The sequence below is a fragment of the Danio rerio genome, chromosome 13, assembly GCF_052040795.2.
Source record: "Danio rerio strain M-AB ecotype USA chromosome 13, GRCz13ab, whole genome shotgun sequence".
NCBI classification, from domain to species: domain Eukaryota; kingdom Metazoa; phylum Chordata; class Actinopteri; order Cypriniformes; family Danionidae; genus Danio; species Danio rerio.
Window position 1 is genome coordinate 2,236,271 of NC_141033.1, and position 17,233 is coordinate 2,253,503.

A 17,233-nucleotide genomic window follows, 5' to 3' on the forward strand; every position below is an offset into this window, starting at 1 on the left:
ACGAATCCCAACGACTCCTCCCTTTTTCTGCCGCTCCCGCCCTCCTGCGTCCGCGCGTAAACAATAACACAGACTCATACAGTACAACACACACACACTACACTAGTACAAATATACGTGATGCGCTCGTTCATTATCAAACACACACCTGTGGATTCACACAAGCCATTCAGTATCTATCTATCTATGTATCTATCTATCTATGTATCTATCTATCTATCTATCTATCTATCTATCTATCTATCTATCTATCTATCTATCTATCTATCTATCTATCTATCTATCTATCTATCTATCTATCTATCTATCTATCTATCATAATTGTATCTATAATATAAATATATAACCCAAATATATATTTATAATATTGTCGATATAAGATATAGATAATATATAGCCTACTATCTAATAATTAAAAGCAAGGTAAATAAAAGGTCGAACATGTTTTATTGTAATATTTATTAAATTACATAATACTTTTATTGTTTTCTCTTGTTTTTCATTCATTCATTTTATTTTCGGCTTAGTTCCTTTATTAATCAGGGGTCGCCACAGAGGAATGAACCGCCAACTCATCCAGTATATGTTTTACGCAGCGGATCCCCTTCCAGCTGCAACTCATCACTGGAAAACACCCATTCCGCTGTGGCAACCCCAGATTAATAAAGGGACTAAACCGAAAAGAAAATGAATGAATGAAATGAGTGATTGTTGGAACTCAATGTTGGGTCAAATATGGACAAATCCAATGTTGGGTTAATTTTCTTTATTATTAAATGTAAATGATGACGATGCGGTGGCGCAGGTAGGGAATTGAATAAGCTAAATTGGCCAAAGAGCATGTGTGTGAATGGGAGTGTGTATGGGTGTTTTCCAGTGTTGGGTTGCAGCCAGAAGGACATCCGCTACGTAAAACATAAGTTAACGATTCATTCCACTGTGGCGACCTCTAATTAATAAAGCGACTAAGCAGAAAAGATAATGAGTGAATAATTACATGTAATGTTACTCGTCAGCTCTGCGTATGAGCACGTTTACAAACATTTCCCTCGAAATTCACAGTTCATTTAGTCCCGTCTCCTTCACCGGAGTGTTTATATCAGCGCTCCTGTTGAAACAGACGTGTTTGCAGCTCAAACAGCAGATTTTGATCTCCAGAAAAAGGAGGAACTGATGTGTCAAATATACTGAGGGGTTTGAAATTCATAGTCGTTTGGACTGGATGTGGATTTTTGAGAGCTGTATATGCGTGCTCGAGAGTTTTCATTGTTGTGGTTTCGAGAATGTGAAGGAAATGGAGTTTTTGGTTATCTTGTGTAGTTTGGAAAAGCTGATTATTTTCTCCCAAATTGCAGCCGACACACACTGTAATCCTGTAGAGATTGAGGGCTGATATTTATGTGTGGAAATGTTTATTTAAAGGCATCTGTGACTCAAAAAGGAATTTTCGATATTCTTTAATATTTAAATAAATATTTTTAAGTGAGTTAAATTAAGTGTTTCAGTACCTGTATGAAAAGCAATCTTAACTTTTACTTTAGGCTTCACTGCAGGACTGAGATTTAATGCAAAAATGAATAGCATAAGCAAGGTGCGGATTACAGGCGGGTTTGACCCCCCTCATTAAGGCTTGATCCCAGCTAACAAATTTATGTTGTGAGAACGTTCTTCTAACGTTATCTGTAACGTTCCAAAAATGTTGAAATGTCCAGTTTGCTTAATGTTGCTAAAACGTTTTTTAACGGTTAGCTTAACGTTCTTACAACGTTCTTAAAAGCCAAATTACCACCAAAATATAATGTTTTGAGAACGTTTATTTGGAACGTTCCGAGAACGTTGAAATGTCCAGTTTGCTTACAGGAACGTTTTTAATGGTTAGCTTAACGTTTTTACAACGTTCATTGTGAACATTGTGACAACGTTCAAGTACAAATAACGTCCTAAAGACGTTCCAATAACTTTGTTCTAACAACGTTTTTTATACAACGTTACAAGAACGTTAAAAATATTAAGAGAACGTTTTAAAAACGTTCTATTGATAACGTTTTGTGCTAACATTTTCACAACGTTTAAAGAACGTTAGTGAATGTTCTGGGAACGTTCCCTGTTAGCTGGGATCCCCCTAAAAGACGTCAAAACTAGTAGTACGGCTGGTGCCTTTGAATCTTAGAAAAAGTTCATGCTGATCTGTATTTAAATAATAATGTTAATAATTAAAATAATAGATATCCACCCTAACAGTTCATACACTCCCAGAAATAAAGGTACGAGAGCTGTCACTGGGGTGCTACCCATTTAAACTGTACACATTTTTACTTAAAGGGTTCATATTAGTAGCTCAAAAGTATATATTAGTACCTAAAAAAATTAAGGAGGTACACTTTTGTACCCTTAAGGTATCAATATGGACCTTTTAGGTACAAATATGTATCTTTTGAAAAGGTACATCCCAGTGACAGCTCTCGTAACTTTATTTCTGAGAGTGTACCATTGTAAATGCATAATCATGCCAATCAGTCTATGCGAGAAAGTCATTCAACAGTCGAAAACTGGCCAATTTAGAGCACTGTAAGTTCACTGATTTCTCATAGGTGTTTGTTTTTACATGTAGCCTAAAAGTAAAGTCAAATTAGATGCATAGTTTGACCTAAAGTAAGCTGAAAACGGCTACTCAGGTCAGAATACACACTGTAAAGAATGGCCGTGATTTCAATAGTAAAAAAATGTAAAAATGCTAGAGTTAAAATCCATAACCTGGTTAACTAACAAAATCTCTCGAAAATTCGCAACTATTTGCTTAAGTGGCTAATTCGTATGAATTCGTACAATCTAATTCGTACAATTTAGCACGATTTGCTCATCACCCAATGACGGTTGGGGTTATGTGCCACGCCTCCTTTTTAAATTCGTACGAATTAGCCACTAAACTGACAAAACATAAAATACTCACATTTCCTCGTGAGATCAAAAGGCAATTTCAACGGTAAAAAAACTGTAAAATGCTACAGTAAAATGTAACACGGTTAACGGTCTGTTTCCTTAATTTATACAATAATTAACCGTAAACTGACTTTCCCAGAATTCCCTGCATGGCACATCACTTTGAATTATTTTTGTTGACAATATGGACCTTTTTGGTTGTTTCCCCATCAGTAACATACATTAGAGATTTATGTTACATCTAACGCTGATAAACAATGTTTATCTATGACTTTAATTTTATGCGTGTTACCCTACTGGTGTTTAGTAGCTGTGTAAATCACACTGAGCACCTTTTATACGTAGTACACATTACTGCTTGTGGGAAAAGGTGTTGTGATGAGCATTGCTTCATTGTGTAACTTACTCATCACCTCTTGAATATGTGTGTTAACGTGTTTATCTATGAGATAAACAAAAGATGTGTACATGTTGGTAACTCAAATTACAGACATATTACATCTACAAAGTAATGAAATACGATAGTTTACTGTAAAAATTAGAAATTACTTTTACGTTTTGTACCATATTTTTACAGATAAAACATTGGCAACCACAGCTTTTGTTTTTTGTTTTTTCACTGTAAATTTTTCGGATTTATTTTTTACAGTGCACTAAACATACGGAACCCCGGAAGGGACGTAGTGGAGGAGAAAAAAAAATGGGTGGGTGAAAAAAAATAATGGGTGAAAGAAAAAAAATGGGTGGGAGGACACTGAAAACTTAAATATATTTAAATAATAAAACATTACTGAAAAAGTTGACCCCTCGCACAGTTTATAAGCGACTTAAAGCACATATCAAAGCATAAAATATCTGCTTTAATAAAATCTCAAATGGGGCGAGGCAGTGGCGCAGTAGGTAGTGCTGTCGCCTCACAGCAAGAAGGTCGCTGGTTTGAACCTCGGCTCAGTTGGCGTTTCTGTGTGGAGTTTGCATGTTCTCCCTGCATTCGCGTGGGTTTCCTCCGGGTGCTCCGGTTTCCCCCCACAGTCCAAAGACATGCGGTACAGGTGAATTGGGTAGGCTAAATTGTCCGTAGTGTATGAGTGTGTGTGTGTGTGTGTGTGTGTGTGTGGATGTTTCCCAGAGATGGGTTGCAGCTGGAAGGGCATCGGCTGCGTTAAAACTTGCTGGATAAGTTGGCGGTTCATTCCGCTGTGGCGACCCCGGATTAATAAAGGGACTAAGCCGACAAGAAAATGATGAATGAATGAATGAAAATGTCAAATGGGGAAGCGTACTTTATTCAGCATGACATGCATAACTGCATATTCTGAATTCATTTAAATATGATATTATTGTAATGTTTGAAATGGAAAAAAATCAAATATTCAAATCTATTGTTCTAATGTAACTACAGATTATATGCTTACAGAGATCATTTGTTTTTAGTTGAGCAATCAGCAGTATTTTACTCTCGTTTGTGGCCCTGAAAACTGAAGTTACATTTATATTCAAGATCCACTAGATGGAGACAAAGATCAGAGTTCTGCACACACTCTTCCAGGAGAACAGAGCAAAGCACAACCCCACACACACACCACACACACTACAGCAGAGATCACCAACCTTCTGGAAACTGAGAGCTACTTCTTGGGTACCGATTACTGTAAAGGCCTACCAGTTATTAAATAACACATTTTTCTAAATTTATTTTTAATTATTTGTTATTATTAAAAATTAATAATATTCATCTATGTGAAGACATTGATCATGTTAATAATTTCTCACAGTAGTTGTCAAAAATGATTTAACAAGTTAGATAAATATCAAATTACAACACTTCATTTGTCTGAAATTGTTTTTAAAGTTTTAATATAAAACTTAAAGTAATTTTCAAATTTACACCAATGCAAGTGTGATTTAAAAAGAACACCTGAAAAAAATATTAAATGCAGCTTACTCATATGTGGTGCTATGGTGAGCTATTTTTAGAACAGGCCCGCGGGTAACTCATGTGAACCTGGCGGGCTACCTGGTGCCCACGGGCACCCTGTTGGTGACCCCTGCACTACAGTTTATGTGCTTATTTCATAAATTATAGTTTATTAATTTTAACCTTTAAAAAAAAGGAAGTGAAATGTGACTACGTGACCCAATGGGGGAGCATCTTAGAACTACAGGGGCTCGTTTTAATACGAGTTTTGCAAAAACAAAAAGTTAAAAAGTTAATTAGTACGATCGACTGGAAAACAATGCATATCACATTCAGGGTTCACACATTTTTACTACTAAAATTCTATGACTTTTCCAAGACATTCAAGTACGTTTTCATGACGTAATGTTTCCTGTAATGTCTACATTTACATGGTAAATAATATAAACAAATGTTCGAATTTATTACAGCATATCATTGAACACGCAACAATCTATTCTGTTTACATTTGTTTTTATATCTATGTAAAATAAATTTTGATGATGCTTACACAGCACTAACAATGGGGGAGCAAGTTTTTGGCCAAGGATAGAAAATAAGTAAACACAACTAACCTATATTCATGTTAATCCAGCACAATATATGGTTTCAGCATCGATCCTGCAATGTGTGCATCCACAATAGTCACATTGCAGGATCTACAATATTGGGATTATAGATTAATACAGCGTTTAATCATAATGGAGTAAAAGTTGATCATCTGCATGCATTTCTAAAGACATAATTCACCCAATAATTACCATTTTCATTACACCCTACACGTTTTAAACATTTATGAGTTTTATTTGTAACTGAATAACCTCTATAGTATTGAAACAAGTGAAGTGGGAGTGAATATCTTTAAGTTAACTCTCCCTTTAAGGCCTGTGACCGTGTGAACATTTCAATATTTAAGAGTCTAAAACATCCGACCACAAGAAATGTTTTGTAACTTTAATTAAGATGAAATAATATGAAGACTATGCAGCGTTGATTCAATATCTGTACCTGAAAAGTGCATACCTGAGAACTATCATTCACTTTTACTATACTACTTTTTCTTTATCAATGTTTGTAATTTATTTGTTGTATATTATTCGAGATTCACTCCTCTACAAAATCCCCCCCAAATCAATCCAAACAAACCTGTTAAATCATCTGCTGAAACTGTATTCACATCACAATATACAGTTGAAGTCGTTGAAGAAGATTTTTTTTTTTCTTTTTTAAATATTTCTCAAATGATGTTTTAGCAAGGAAATTTTCACAGTATGTCTGATAATATTTTTTCTTCTGGAGAAAGTCTTATTTGTTTGATTTCGACTGGAATTAAAGCAGTTCTTAATTAAAAAAAAAAAAAAAAAAAACATTTTAGGGTCAAAATTAGCCTCTTTAATACATTTTTTTCGATAGTCTATAACTTGCCTAATTATTCTAACCTGCCTCGTTAACCTAATTAGTTAAGCCTTTAATGGCACTTTAAGCTGTATAGAAGTGTCTTGAAGAATATCTAGTCTAATATTATTTACTGTCATCATGGCAAAGAGAAAATAAATCAGTGATTAGAGATGAGTTAAAGTTGTTAAAACTTGTTTAGAAAAAAACTTCGTTAAACAAATTAGAGAAAAAAATATATACAGGGGGCAAATAATTCTGACTTCAACTGCATATGACAGAAATACAAACTATTGTAATGTCAGATTTTCCAATATCCCGCAGCCCTAATTCAACTATGCAGATATTTGTTAAACTTCCATGACTTCTCCAAAACTTTGTGGGTTTTTCCAAAACGTTTCCAGGCCTGGAAAATGTCATGTCAAAATTCCAAGACAAGGTTTTCATGACCGTATGAACCCTGCACATTTTATCACCAGTACCCTGCAGCACTTCTTTAAACCATGTAGTAGGCCTAGAAGTCACCCTGTTAGCAGTTTGTGCTACACATATACACACACACACACACATCAGATTTAGTGTCTTCGGTTTTAATGTCAGACTTCAAACATGTGTCTGCCATGAAAGACAATAACACAGTGAAACAGTCCATTTCAAAAGTGCAATTATGGCTCATACAAATAAATACTAAGCTGATCACATTTCATCCATCCTGTAAGAATCTTGAGGAGTCACAAATAACATTGAAAAAAATAATAATGAGACAATAAGGGTTCATATCATAATGCAACCAACTATTCATCTTCATCTGCGACTGAACTGCTTTCTGAAGGCCTTCAGGGATTTGGCCATCATGGGCGCAACTCCTGTCAACAAACACCACACAACACATCAAACACACACCCATTGACTTTAATCTGAAGTCAACTCCATTGTTGCCATTGTTTTAGGACTTCCCATTCATTAGCCTACGAGGGAAATGACTACACAAAAACAGCAGTAAATGGTCAAACTATTAAACGTAACAGTACATGTAAAGTTTATGACAATACACAGAAATAAGGACAATTTTAAGATGCTTTAACCCCTGCATAACCACGTGTTTTCATGACAATGCACCAGGGGTGTCCAAATTCGCTCCAGGAGGGCCGGTGTCCTGCATAGTTTAGCTCCAACTTCCCTGTCTGGAAGTTTCTATACCTAGAAAGAGCTTAATTAGCTGGTTCAAGTGTGTTTATTTGGGGTTGGAATTAAATATGCATGACAGTGGCTCTGCAGGACAGAGTTTGGACGCCCCTGCAATACACAGAAGTGAAAATATAATTAAAACAAGTTTGCAGAATCACCCAGCATAATTATCTGCATTTAGCTTGACTTCTAGCTGATCATTTGCAAAAAAGTGGCAGAAGGTCAGATGAATCATCACAAATACTGCAGAAGGCCTACTGGAGCCCAAATGGAGCCAAGATTCTCACAGATATCAGTCAAGTTTGGTGAAGGAGAAATCATGGTTTAGGGTTACATTCAGTATGGGGGCGTACGAGAGATCTGCAACTTCAACAGCCTGAGGTATCAAGACATCTGTGCTGCCCATTACATTACAAACCACAGGAGAGGGACAATTCTCCAGCAGGATAGCGCTCCTTCTCATACTTCAGCCTCCACATCAAAGCTCCTAACAAGCAAAGAAGGTGCTCCGCGATTGGCCAGCCCAGTCACCAGGTATGAACATTATTGAGCATGTCTGGGATACGATGAAGGTGGAGGCGTTGAAGATAAAGTCTCCACTGCAGCAGGACTTTATATTCTATACTGGACATCATTTCTGTTCAGTTGCAAGACTTTTGTCTAAGCAAAGACAAACCTTACTATTCTAATTAAATCATTAATAATCAAGGCATGATCATATTTTGGTAAAATAAGCGTAATCTAGAGGCCTTTGCCTTACATATCAGCCACTTCTGACACTAAATGATCAACTAGAAGTCAACTGAATATTTGTTGCTCCTAAAACTTGGATACGTGACAAGTCTTTTGTCTGGTAGTGTATATAGTGAGACCTCAAATCGGTCCATTTCACTGGTCCTCACGAATTAAAAGGGATTATAAATCAGCCCGATGATGTTTTTATTAGCATCAAATGATGCACAGTTGTTCCTGACAGGGTTTTTTAATTTCGGGGTAGGGTTAGGGGTGTGAAACGTATGGCCCGCGGGCCAGATCAGACCCGCAAACAGGTTTAATCTGGCCTGTGAGATGACTTCATAAAATATAAACATAACATGTAATTTTTCAATAAAATGCTGTTCTAATCGTGTCCACTGGATGGCGCAATTGCAAACTGTTAATTTCATCCGTTCCTGAAGCCTGAACCAGCATCAGTGACAGCCTTCTCTGACAGAAAGACCACATCTATGCCTTGTCAGACTACACTGAGGTGTTCTTAAAAAGGAAACGCAACTATTTCCCGTTTGGTCAGTTACGTGGCTAATTACAGTTGAAATGTACGATATAAAAAAGAAGGCGTGGCAACCCAACCACACCCCCTTAAACCAGGGATGTCAAACTCAATTCCTGAAGGGCCGCAGCTCTGCACAGTTTACTTCCAACCCTAACATGCACACCTGATCAAACTAATCGAGTCCTTCAGGCTTGTTTGAAACCTACAGGTAAGTGTGTTGGAGCAGGGTTGGAATCAAACTGAGCACGGCTGTGGCCCTCCAGGAATTGGGTTTGACAATCCCAATTGTCATTGATGGATAAGCAAATCGTACTAAATTGTATGAATGAGATCGTACATATTCATATGAACTAGAACTAAATGAAAGATACTAATAGATGCTACATGTTTTCCTCAGGCTCCAGCTTTATGTTGATCATATTAAAACAAAGAAAACAATCTGAAGTTGTTATTTTTAAATTATAAATACAATGATTTTACCAGTCCAGCGCACTTAAGAATAGATTTTCCTCTGTGTGGCCCCTGAGCTAAAACGAGTGACGCCCCCTGGGTTAGACGATAGTCAGTATCATTAACCTGATATAAAAACAATGGAAGTCTGCGCAATGTTCTCACTGAGATACTGCAACAAACCTATGTGTGTGTGTGTGTGTGTGTGTGTGTGTGTACACTTGTTTTTTGATACCTTAGTGGGGACTTAAACCTGGATGCACACAAACTCATGACGACTTGTCAACATTCGGTGCAAAATTAAGGTCCGTCTTGGAAAACATGCATATAAGGGTGCTTTCACATCTGTAGTTCGCTTCATTTGGTCCGGACCAAGGGTAATAAATGATACATTGTTGCATCTTCTGCCGTCTTTGGGTCGTTTTCACACCACACTGATTGCTTTGGTCCCAACCAGTTGAAACAAACCAAAATACAGTCATCTGACAAAATCCACATCTCTCATTGGCCAGATATTGTTGAACATTTCTCCTAAACTGCTTATTGATTGGTCAGAATTCACGTGCGGGAAAATGTCAGTAAACAATACCTTTTACTCTGGAGGGACGACTGCGCTGGCTGATTGTATCCCTGCTTTAGACAAACTATACATTATGAAAATGAAGCGCGGCCGCGGCTGGAAAACAGTGTTTAATGCATCACTCGTCACTTCAGGAGGAGACGTGAATTAATTTAGCAAAACTGCAACATGCTTACCTTGCGGAAATATTACCAACGATCCATCAGGTAATGTTTTCCCCTCCCTCTCTCTCTCTTTCTCTCTCTCTCTCTCTCTCTGTTGGTAAAGCGCTGTCAACAATTTTTTTTCCTCCATATCCCATAATGCACAGCGCATCGGCCTACGGCAGCTGAATTAGTCCAAAACGCGCAGTACTTTTTGGGGTTGGACCTGTTTTAGTACGGATCATATTCTCACCACAAACAAACCGCTCCAGGGTTCGTTTGAAACCGTACCGAGACCACCACTTCAAGCAGGTCTCGGTACGCTTATTTGGTCCGCTTTTGGTGCGCACTTGAGTACGATTGCTGCATTTACACCTGCCCAAACGAACCGCACCAAAAGGGGAAACCAACTCTAGTGCGATTCAATCCAACTAAATGAGGCAGGTGGGAAAGCACCCTAAATCACAGAGCATGTTCACATTTTCAAAATACTTAATTCTGATTGTTGTTAGGTGTAAGGTTATGGGAGCAGAAAGTATTTACAGTTTGTAGATTAGAAACATCATTATGTCTATGAGAGTCCCCACTGGGATATAGGAACATGTCTGAGTGTGTGTGTGAGAGAGAGACTCACTCTTGATCTTCCGGGGGTCTTGGCTCTGGCTGGAGCTGCTGGTGCTGCAGGGTTTTGAGGGCTCGATGAAGCCTGATCTTACCCTGTTCTCATTGGGCTTACCACTGCTGTGAGAACACACACACACACACACACACACACACACACACACAATTAGTAATCTGCACTGTGCATAGCAGAATGTAATTGTGCTGTAAACTGGACTGACCAGGCTCCATGCCATTTTTTTGCCAGCTTTTTTTTTTTACAGTGGTAAACATTCATCATTAACTATTCCAGCATGTTTTACACAGCGTATGCCCATCCAGCCGCAACCCAATACTGGGAAACACTCATACACACACACACACACACACACTCATACAGTACGGCAAATTTAGCCTATTCAATTCCCCTATAGCGAATGTGTTTGGACTAAGGGGGAAACCGGAGCACCCAGAGGAAACCCACGCCAACACAGGGAGAACATGCAAACTCCACACAGAAATGCCAACCGACCCAGCCGGGACTTAAACTAACAACCTTCTTGCTGTGGGGCAACAGTGCTAACCACTGAGCCGCCTACACTGATAATGATGATGGTAATGCGCTGCAGTGAACAGGACTGACCCAGCTCTGTCTGTGGGGTGCGGGGCTGTGACGGGGCCTGCCGTACCGTGGATCTCCTGCTGGATCCTCACATTTCTAGGTGGTTTAGCAGCCGAGTGAATAAAGGCCATCTTCACCTGCCGACCTATGAGAGAAACACAACAGCAGCAAACACAGAGAGAGAGTGTATGAGACCGCAGCAACAATCTAATCCAAACTATTAGAGACAGAATTTTTTTCCCAAGTCAGATTACATTACTCAACACTATTTACATTTAGATCTAATCATTTAGCAGACGCTTTTATCCAAAGCGACTTACAAATGAGGACAGGGAAGCAATTTACACAACTATAAGAGCAACAATGAATAAGTGCTGTAGGCGAGTTTCAGGTGTGTAAAGTGTTAGAAGCAAAATATTAGTAAATTTTTTTTTTGTAGTACAGTTAGCGGTGGAACCAGAGGCAATTGCAGATTAGGAAGTGAAGTGGAGACTAAATAGTTGAGTTTTTAGTGGTTTCTTGAAGACAGCGAGTGACTCTGCTGTTCTGATGCAGTTAGGGAGTTCATTCCACCAACTGGGCAGATTGAATGCGAGAGTTCGGGAAAGTGATTTCTTCCCTCTTTGGGATGGAACCACGAGGCGACGTTCATTCACAGAACGCAAGTTTCTGGAGGGCACATACATCTGCAGAAGTGAGAGCAGATAAGAAGCAAAGAAAGAAGTCGCTTTGTAGGCAAAAATTAGAGCTTTGAATTTGATGCGAGCAGCAACTGGCAGCCAGTGCAAACGGATGAGCAGCGGAGTGACATGTGCTCTTAGGTTCATTAAAGACCACTCGTGCTGCTGCGTTCTGAAGCAGAGTTAGCTGGAAGCCCGGCTAGTAGATAGTTGCAGTAATCCAGTTTGGAGAGAACAAGAGCTTGAAGAAGGAGTTGAGCTGCATGTTCAGATAGGAAGGGTCGGACCTTTCTGATGTTATAGAGTAAGAATCTGCACGATCGAGCAGTTCTAGAGATGTGGTCAGAGAAGTTTAGTTGGTCATCAATCTTTACTCCAAGGCTTTTCACCATTTTGGATACAGTAATGGTTGCCCCATCCATCTGGATTGAAAAGTTATGATAGAGTCAGGTTGGCAGAAACTTCAAGCATTTAAATAGTGGAGACCAATAGAATTTAAAGCAGATGCCTTAAAGCACTTTAATATATATACACACACACATTTTTAAAATGGAGTGGACAGCATTTTGACAGTGAGCGGGAATGGAAAACCCAGTATATCCAAATATAAAATTAACACACAACAGCATATTTTTGCATGTTCAACCATATCAGTCAGTCACTCTATATACGTTTTCTCATTCGCTTTGAAAACCCGTTTCAATTTCTTTCTATCTATAAACCCAAATGAAGATATTTGAAAAAGGTTGGGAGAAAAAAAAAAAAACAATTTTTTTTTTGTTTTTACTATGGATGTCGGGCGAAGCAGCGGCGCAGTATGTAGTACTGTCGCCCCACAGGAAGAAGGTCGCTGAGTCGCTGGTTTGATCCTTGGCTCAGTTGGCGTTTCTGTGTGGAGTTTGCATGTTCTCCCTGCATTCGCGTGGGTTTCCTCCGGGTGCTCCGGTTTCCCCTACAGTCCAAAGACATGCGGTACAGGTGAATTGGGTAGGCTAAATTGTCCAGTGTATGAGTGTGTGTGTGAATGTGTGTGTGGATGTTTCCCAGAGATGGGTTGCGGCTGGAAGGGCATCCGCTGCGTAAAAACTTGCTGGATAAGTTGGCGGTTCATTCCGCTGTGGCGACCCCGGATTAAAAAAGGGACTAAGTCGACAAGAAAATGAATAAACTATGGATGTCAATAGCTGCTAAACTCAGAAAAGTTTAGAATCACGTAACTTCATTTTTAGGTGAACCACCGTCCCTTTAACCCCAAAGTCACAGTTGCTCTGAATCTATTCATAGTGTGAGTGGACAGATGGTCAGAGCCATATTACACACACACACACACACACACACACTCCGAGTCTTCAGGATCAGCTCTCCAACAAGCAACTGCTCTCGCTCTGGACAAACCGACTTCTAGATTACACTGACAAATTATCTCCTGATATTTCTGAATTGGACATAATCTGATGATCTACAGGAGGAGGAATCAACACTAGAGTTTTAAGCAGCAGTGATTTTAATGCGACTCAGATAGGATTTGAGATAAAATTAATAGTGAAATTAATTTGCAAATACTTCCCAAGTGCTGTGTAGTAGAGAAAAATCAACAGTCTCTGGGTGATTGCACGTAACAATTTTGTGTCTTCTGTATGTTGAGGTTGTTCTGTGTGATGCAATGTTTTTACGAACGATTTGAGAATTTCAGGACTGATTATTCTACTTTAGCCAACTATGTAAAAAATATTAACAAATAAATAAAGTATTGATACGGCACTAAAAATGTAATCAAATGAAAGTAATAGAAAAAAAAATATCGATACAGCAGTAAAAATGGTTTCAAGTGAAAGTAAACAAAATACCGATACTGCACAAAAAATGTAAATAAAAGAACCAGTATGGCACCAAAAATGTATTCAAGTGAAAGTAAAAGTAAACAAAATACCGATACGGCACTAAAAATTTATTAAATTGAAAATAAAAGCAAACAAAATTCCAATACTGCACTAAAAATGTAAATAAAAGTATCGATACGGCACTAAAAATGTATTCAAGTGAAAGTAAATGAAATACCAATACGGCACTAAAAATGCAAGTAAAAGTACTGATAAGGCACTAAAAATGTATTATAGTGGAAGTAAATAAAAGTACCGATACGGCAGTAAAAACATATTAAAGTAAAAGTAAACGAAATACCGATACGGCACTAAAAATGTATTTAGGTGAAAGTAAAAGTAAAGTGCCGATACTGCACTAAAAATGTAAATAAAAGTACAGATACAACACTAAAAATGTATTCAAGTAAAAGTAAACGAAATACCGATACTGCACTAAAAATGTAAATAAAAGTATCGATACGCCACTAAAAATGTATTCAAGTGAAAGTAAATGTAAACAAAATACCGATACGGCACTAAAAATGTAAATTAAAGTATCGATACGCCACTAAAAATGTATTCAAGTGAAAGTAAAAGTAAACAAAATACCGATACGGCACTAAAAATGTAAGGAAACGTAAGGTAAGGCACTAAAAATGTATTATAGTGGAAGTAAATAAAAGTACCGATACGGCATTAAAAACGTATTAAAGTAAAAGTAAACGAAATACCGTTAACGGCACTAAAAATTTAAGTTGAAGATCAAAGTAAAGTGCCGATACTGAACTAAAAATGTAAATAAAAGTACCGAGACAACACTAAAAATGTTTTCAAGTGAAAATACACATTTTAAAACTACTTGAAGCACAACCCCTTAGAATTCCTACTCAATTACAACCATTGGAGTATTGGTATTTGTTACTTTACACCACTGATAAAAAGCACTATAAAAAAACAGATGAATAAAGACATGTGCATGGAGTGACCTTTGGGTTTGCCGGAGTGAGCAGAGACAATACTCTTGGTGAGCTGCTGGAGTTTTCTCTCTCGCTCCTCGAATAGACGGAGGTACATCTCTCTCCAGGACTCGTACTCCTCCAGACAGGCGTTTCTGAACTCCTTCTGGCAGTGTTTCTCCCACAGGTGATCAGTCACACCGATGTACACCTGCACCAAAACCACATACACACAGAGCTGTTTTAGGGCTTGAAAAGCCAATCATAAATACAAACACAACACTTGACATAAGAGTTTGTTTGTTTTTAACTATGCAAAACTAACATGTACTATAAGATACTAAACTATACACCTAAGACAGGCTATACAAGTACTTTTACTATAGTTAATACAACATTATTCTGTAGCATACTATACTCCCATTCCGACCAAATAGTCAAGGAGTTTTGATGCCGTACAATGGCTGCAGAAGGCACAAGATGAGGCTGCATCTGAAAATAGTCCTCAGCTTGGTAACCTGTGCAAGCGTATGGTCATGTAGGTCATACTGGAGCAGACTACTCATTGTGTCTGCTGCAGCCATGGTAAAGCAGCAAAACAGCTTGATTATTATGCCAGAATGAGAGTTTAGTTCATAGCCACATCAGCCTAGAAAATTGCAACTACTAATTTCTGTTGGTCTTAGTACACAGTGTCTCTACAGAAGAGTCTAGCTTTTAATATAGAAATTATCGAAACTCTTTAGCCATTTGAGATTGAAATGCTAATGGTCTAATCAGATTCAATGATCTATGCTATGCTAAGCTAAAAGTGCTCCTGCCAGACCAGAAGATAGATGGATGGATGTAAAAATAAGTTAAAAAAGTAATAAAATAAAAAAATAAAAAGTTAAGCAAAAAACATGATAATAATAATAAATAAATAAACAAACATTTAAAAAATAATAATAAATAAATAAAATATATATAAAAAATTAAAAATATAAAAATTAAATGAAAAAAATCAATTTAAATAAATTTAAATAAATAAATAAATAAAAATGTAAATAAAATGGAATACAAATTAACAAGAAATAAAAATAAATAAAAACAAAAATAAATAAATATATAAATAAAAATAAATAAAATGATAAATATAAATAAAAATAAATGAATAAAAACTAATAAAACTTTATATTAAATAAAAAATAAATCAGAATAAAAATACATAAAAAAAAAGAAAGAAAAATCACACAAATAACTAAAAATAAAAATAAATACAGAAACTCAAAAACAGTTTAATTCTTGGCAGAGCTGTAAAATAAGACAATTTCAAAAAAATACTAAATAAATAAACAAACAAACAAATAAACAAATAATAATAACAACAATACCTGATTTCCACAGGTAGAATGTTCCATAATTGTGTGTTAAAAACATGTTAAAAAAGGGGTGTCAGAACATCAAACTGGTGGTGTTAATACATCTCTTCTATGACATGCAGTATGTCACTATTAAAAGATAAAGGTTCAAGTCTCACAGGATTGCACTCCTCAATGCGCAGGAGCTGTTCAGCCGTGCAGCGCTCCAATACTGGCTCCAAAATCTCAAACGGCACTCCTCCAATTTCATAGAGAGCTGCAAAACATGTACCATTAAGCTGAATTAACTGGCTAGCCAATTAAGCTTCAGTTTAGTTTACACCAGTTCTGGGTTTTAGGTACTTATGCCGTATCAGCAGCATTGGCTATGCTACTATTATACTTGTATTAAGTATATAATATATCATTTACAATCATCACTGTTTCTTAAAAAAATCATGCATTGTACAAATAAATTAAACATACAAATAACAACAATTGACAAATTCAAGATCTTTCAATGCTCAAAGCTTTTTTTAAAACATTTCTCTTTATAGAGTTAGATTTGTTTCTATATTATTTAATCAATATATTTAGTTCATCACTGAATGAGGCTTCTTTACTCTTACATTATTGAGCTGAAGATCATCATGGTGTGTTTTGTACGTACAGTCGATGTTGTTCTGCAGCGCTCGGATGCACTGCTGGTACAGAGTCATCATGGAGGGCAGAAATGCCATCTTGCTGCCCGAATACACCTGCATCTTATTCTTCAGCCGCTGTCCAATGAACATCGGCGCCTCCTCCTCATCCTCACACACTTCAGTCGCTCTTCTGTCATCTGAATTAAAAAAAAATGTTTTACCTTCACAGTTTCAAATTCTTAATTTAAATAAATAAATAAAAAATAAATTAAATGTTTAAACTAATAATAAATAAACACTTACAGAACTCATCAGATCATTTAACTATTGGGCACTGAAATAGTGTTCAAAGCCTTGCTTCTTAATGCCTTTATTACATATAACAACTGAAAGTTCTGTGTTTTGACAATATTGCAAGTTCACTAAAAGCTGGCTGGAATTATTAGATAACTTTAACATAAATATTTAATAATATAACTCATTGTAATACACTAATTGCTATAAGAAATAGTTTATAGGCCTGTTTCTTTTTAGTAAACAAGTATTAGATTTATAGATGTGCATTTTAACAAATTGTCATCTTTCATCGTTTGCAATGCTTCC

At 36.9% G+C, this 17,233-nt stretch overlaps 1 protein-coding gene across 12 annotated transcripts in view; it reads right to left on the minus strand.

The window, feature by feature from the left end:
• Positions 1 to 6,861: 6,861 nt before the first annotated feature.
• eloal (elongin A, like) overlaps positions 6,862 to 17,233 on the minus strand; it is a 40,504-nt gene continuing 30,132 nt past the window's right edge. For 5 of the 12 annotated variants that reach the window (NM_001444276.1, NM_001444280.1, NM_001444278.1 and 2 more), the window contains 6 exons: positions 16,657 to 16,827; positions 16,166 to 16,263; positions 14,677 to 14,857; positions 11,170 to 11,293; positions 10,561 to 10,667; positions 6,862 to 7,158 (listed from right to left, as the gene is read on the minus strand). In NM_001444276.1, coding sequence (NP_001431205.1) covers positions 7,097 to 7,158; positions 10,561 to 10,667; positions 11,170 to 11,293; positions 14,677 to 14,857; positions 16,166 to 16,263; positions 16,657 to 16,827 — 743 coding nt within the window. In that variant the 3' untranslated portion in view covers positions 6,862 to 7,096. Of the gene's footprint in view, positions 7,159 to 10,560; positions 10,668 to 11,169; positions 11,294 to 12,811; positions 12,889 to 14,676; positions 14,858 to 16,165; positions 16,264 to 16,656; positions 16,828 to 17,233 lie in introns of those variants that run through there. The other 7 variants (NM_001444277.1, NM_001444279.1, NM_001288658.2 and 4 more) reach the window with 3 other exon arrangements.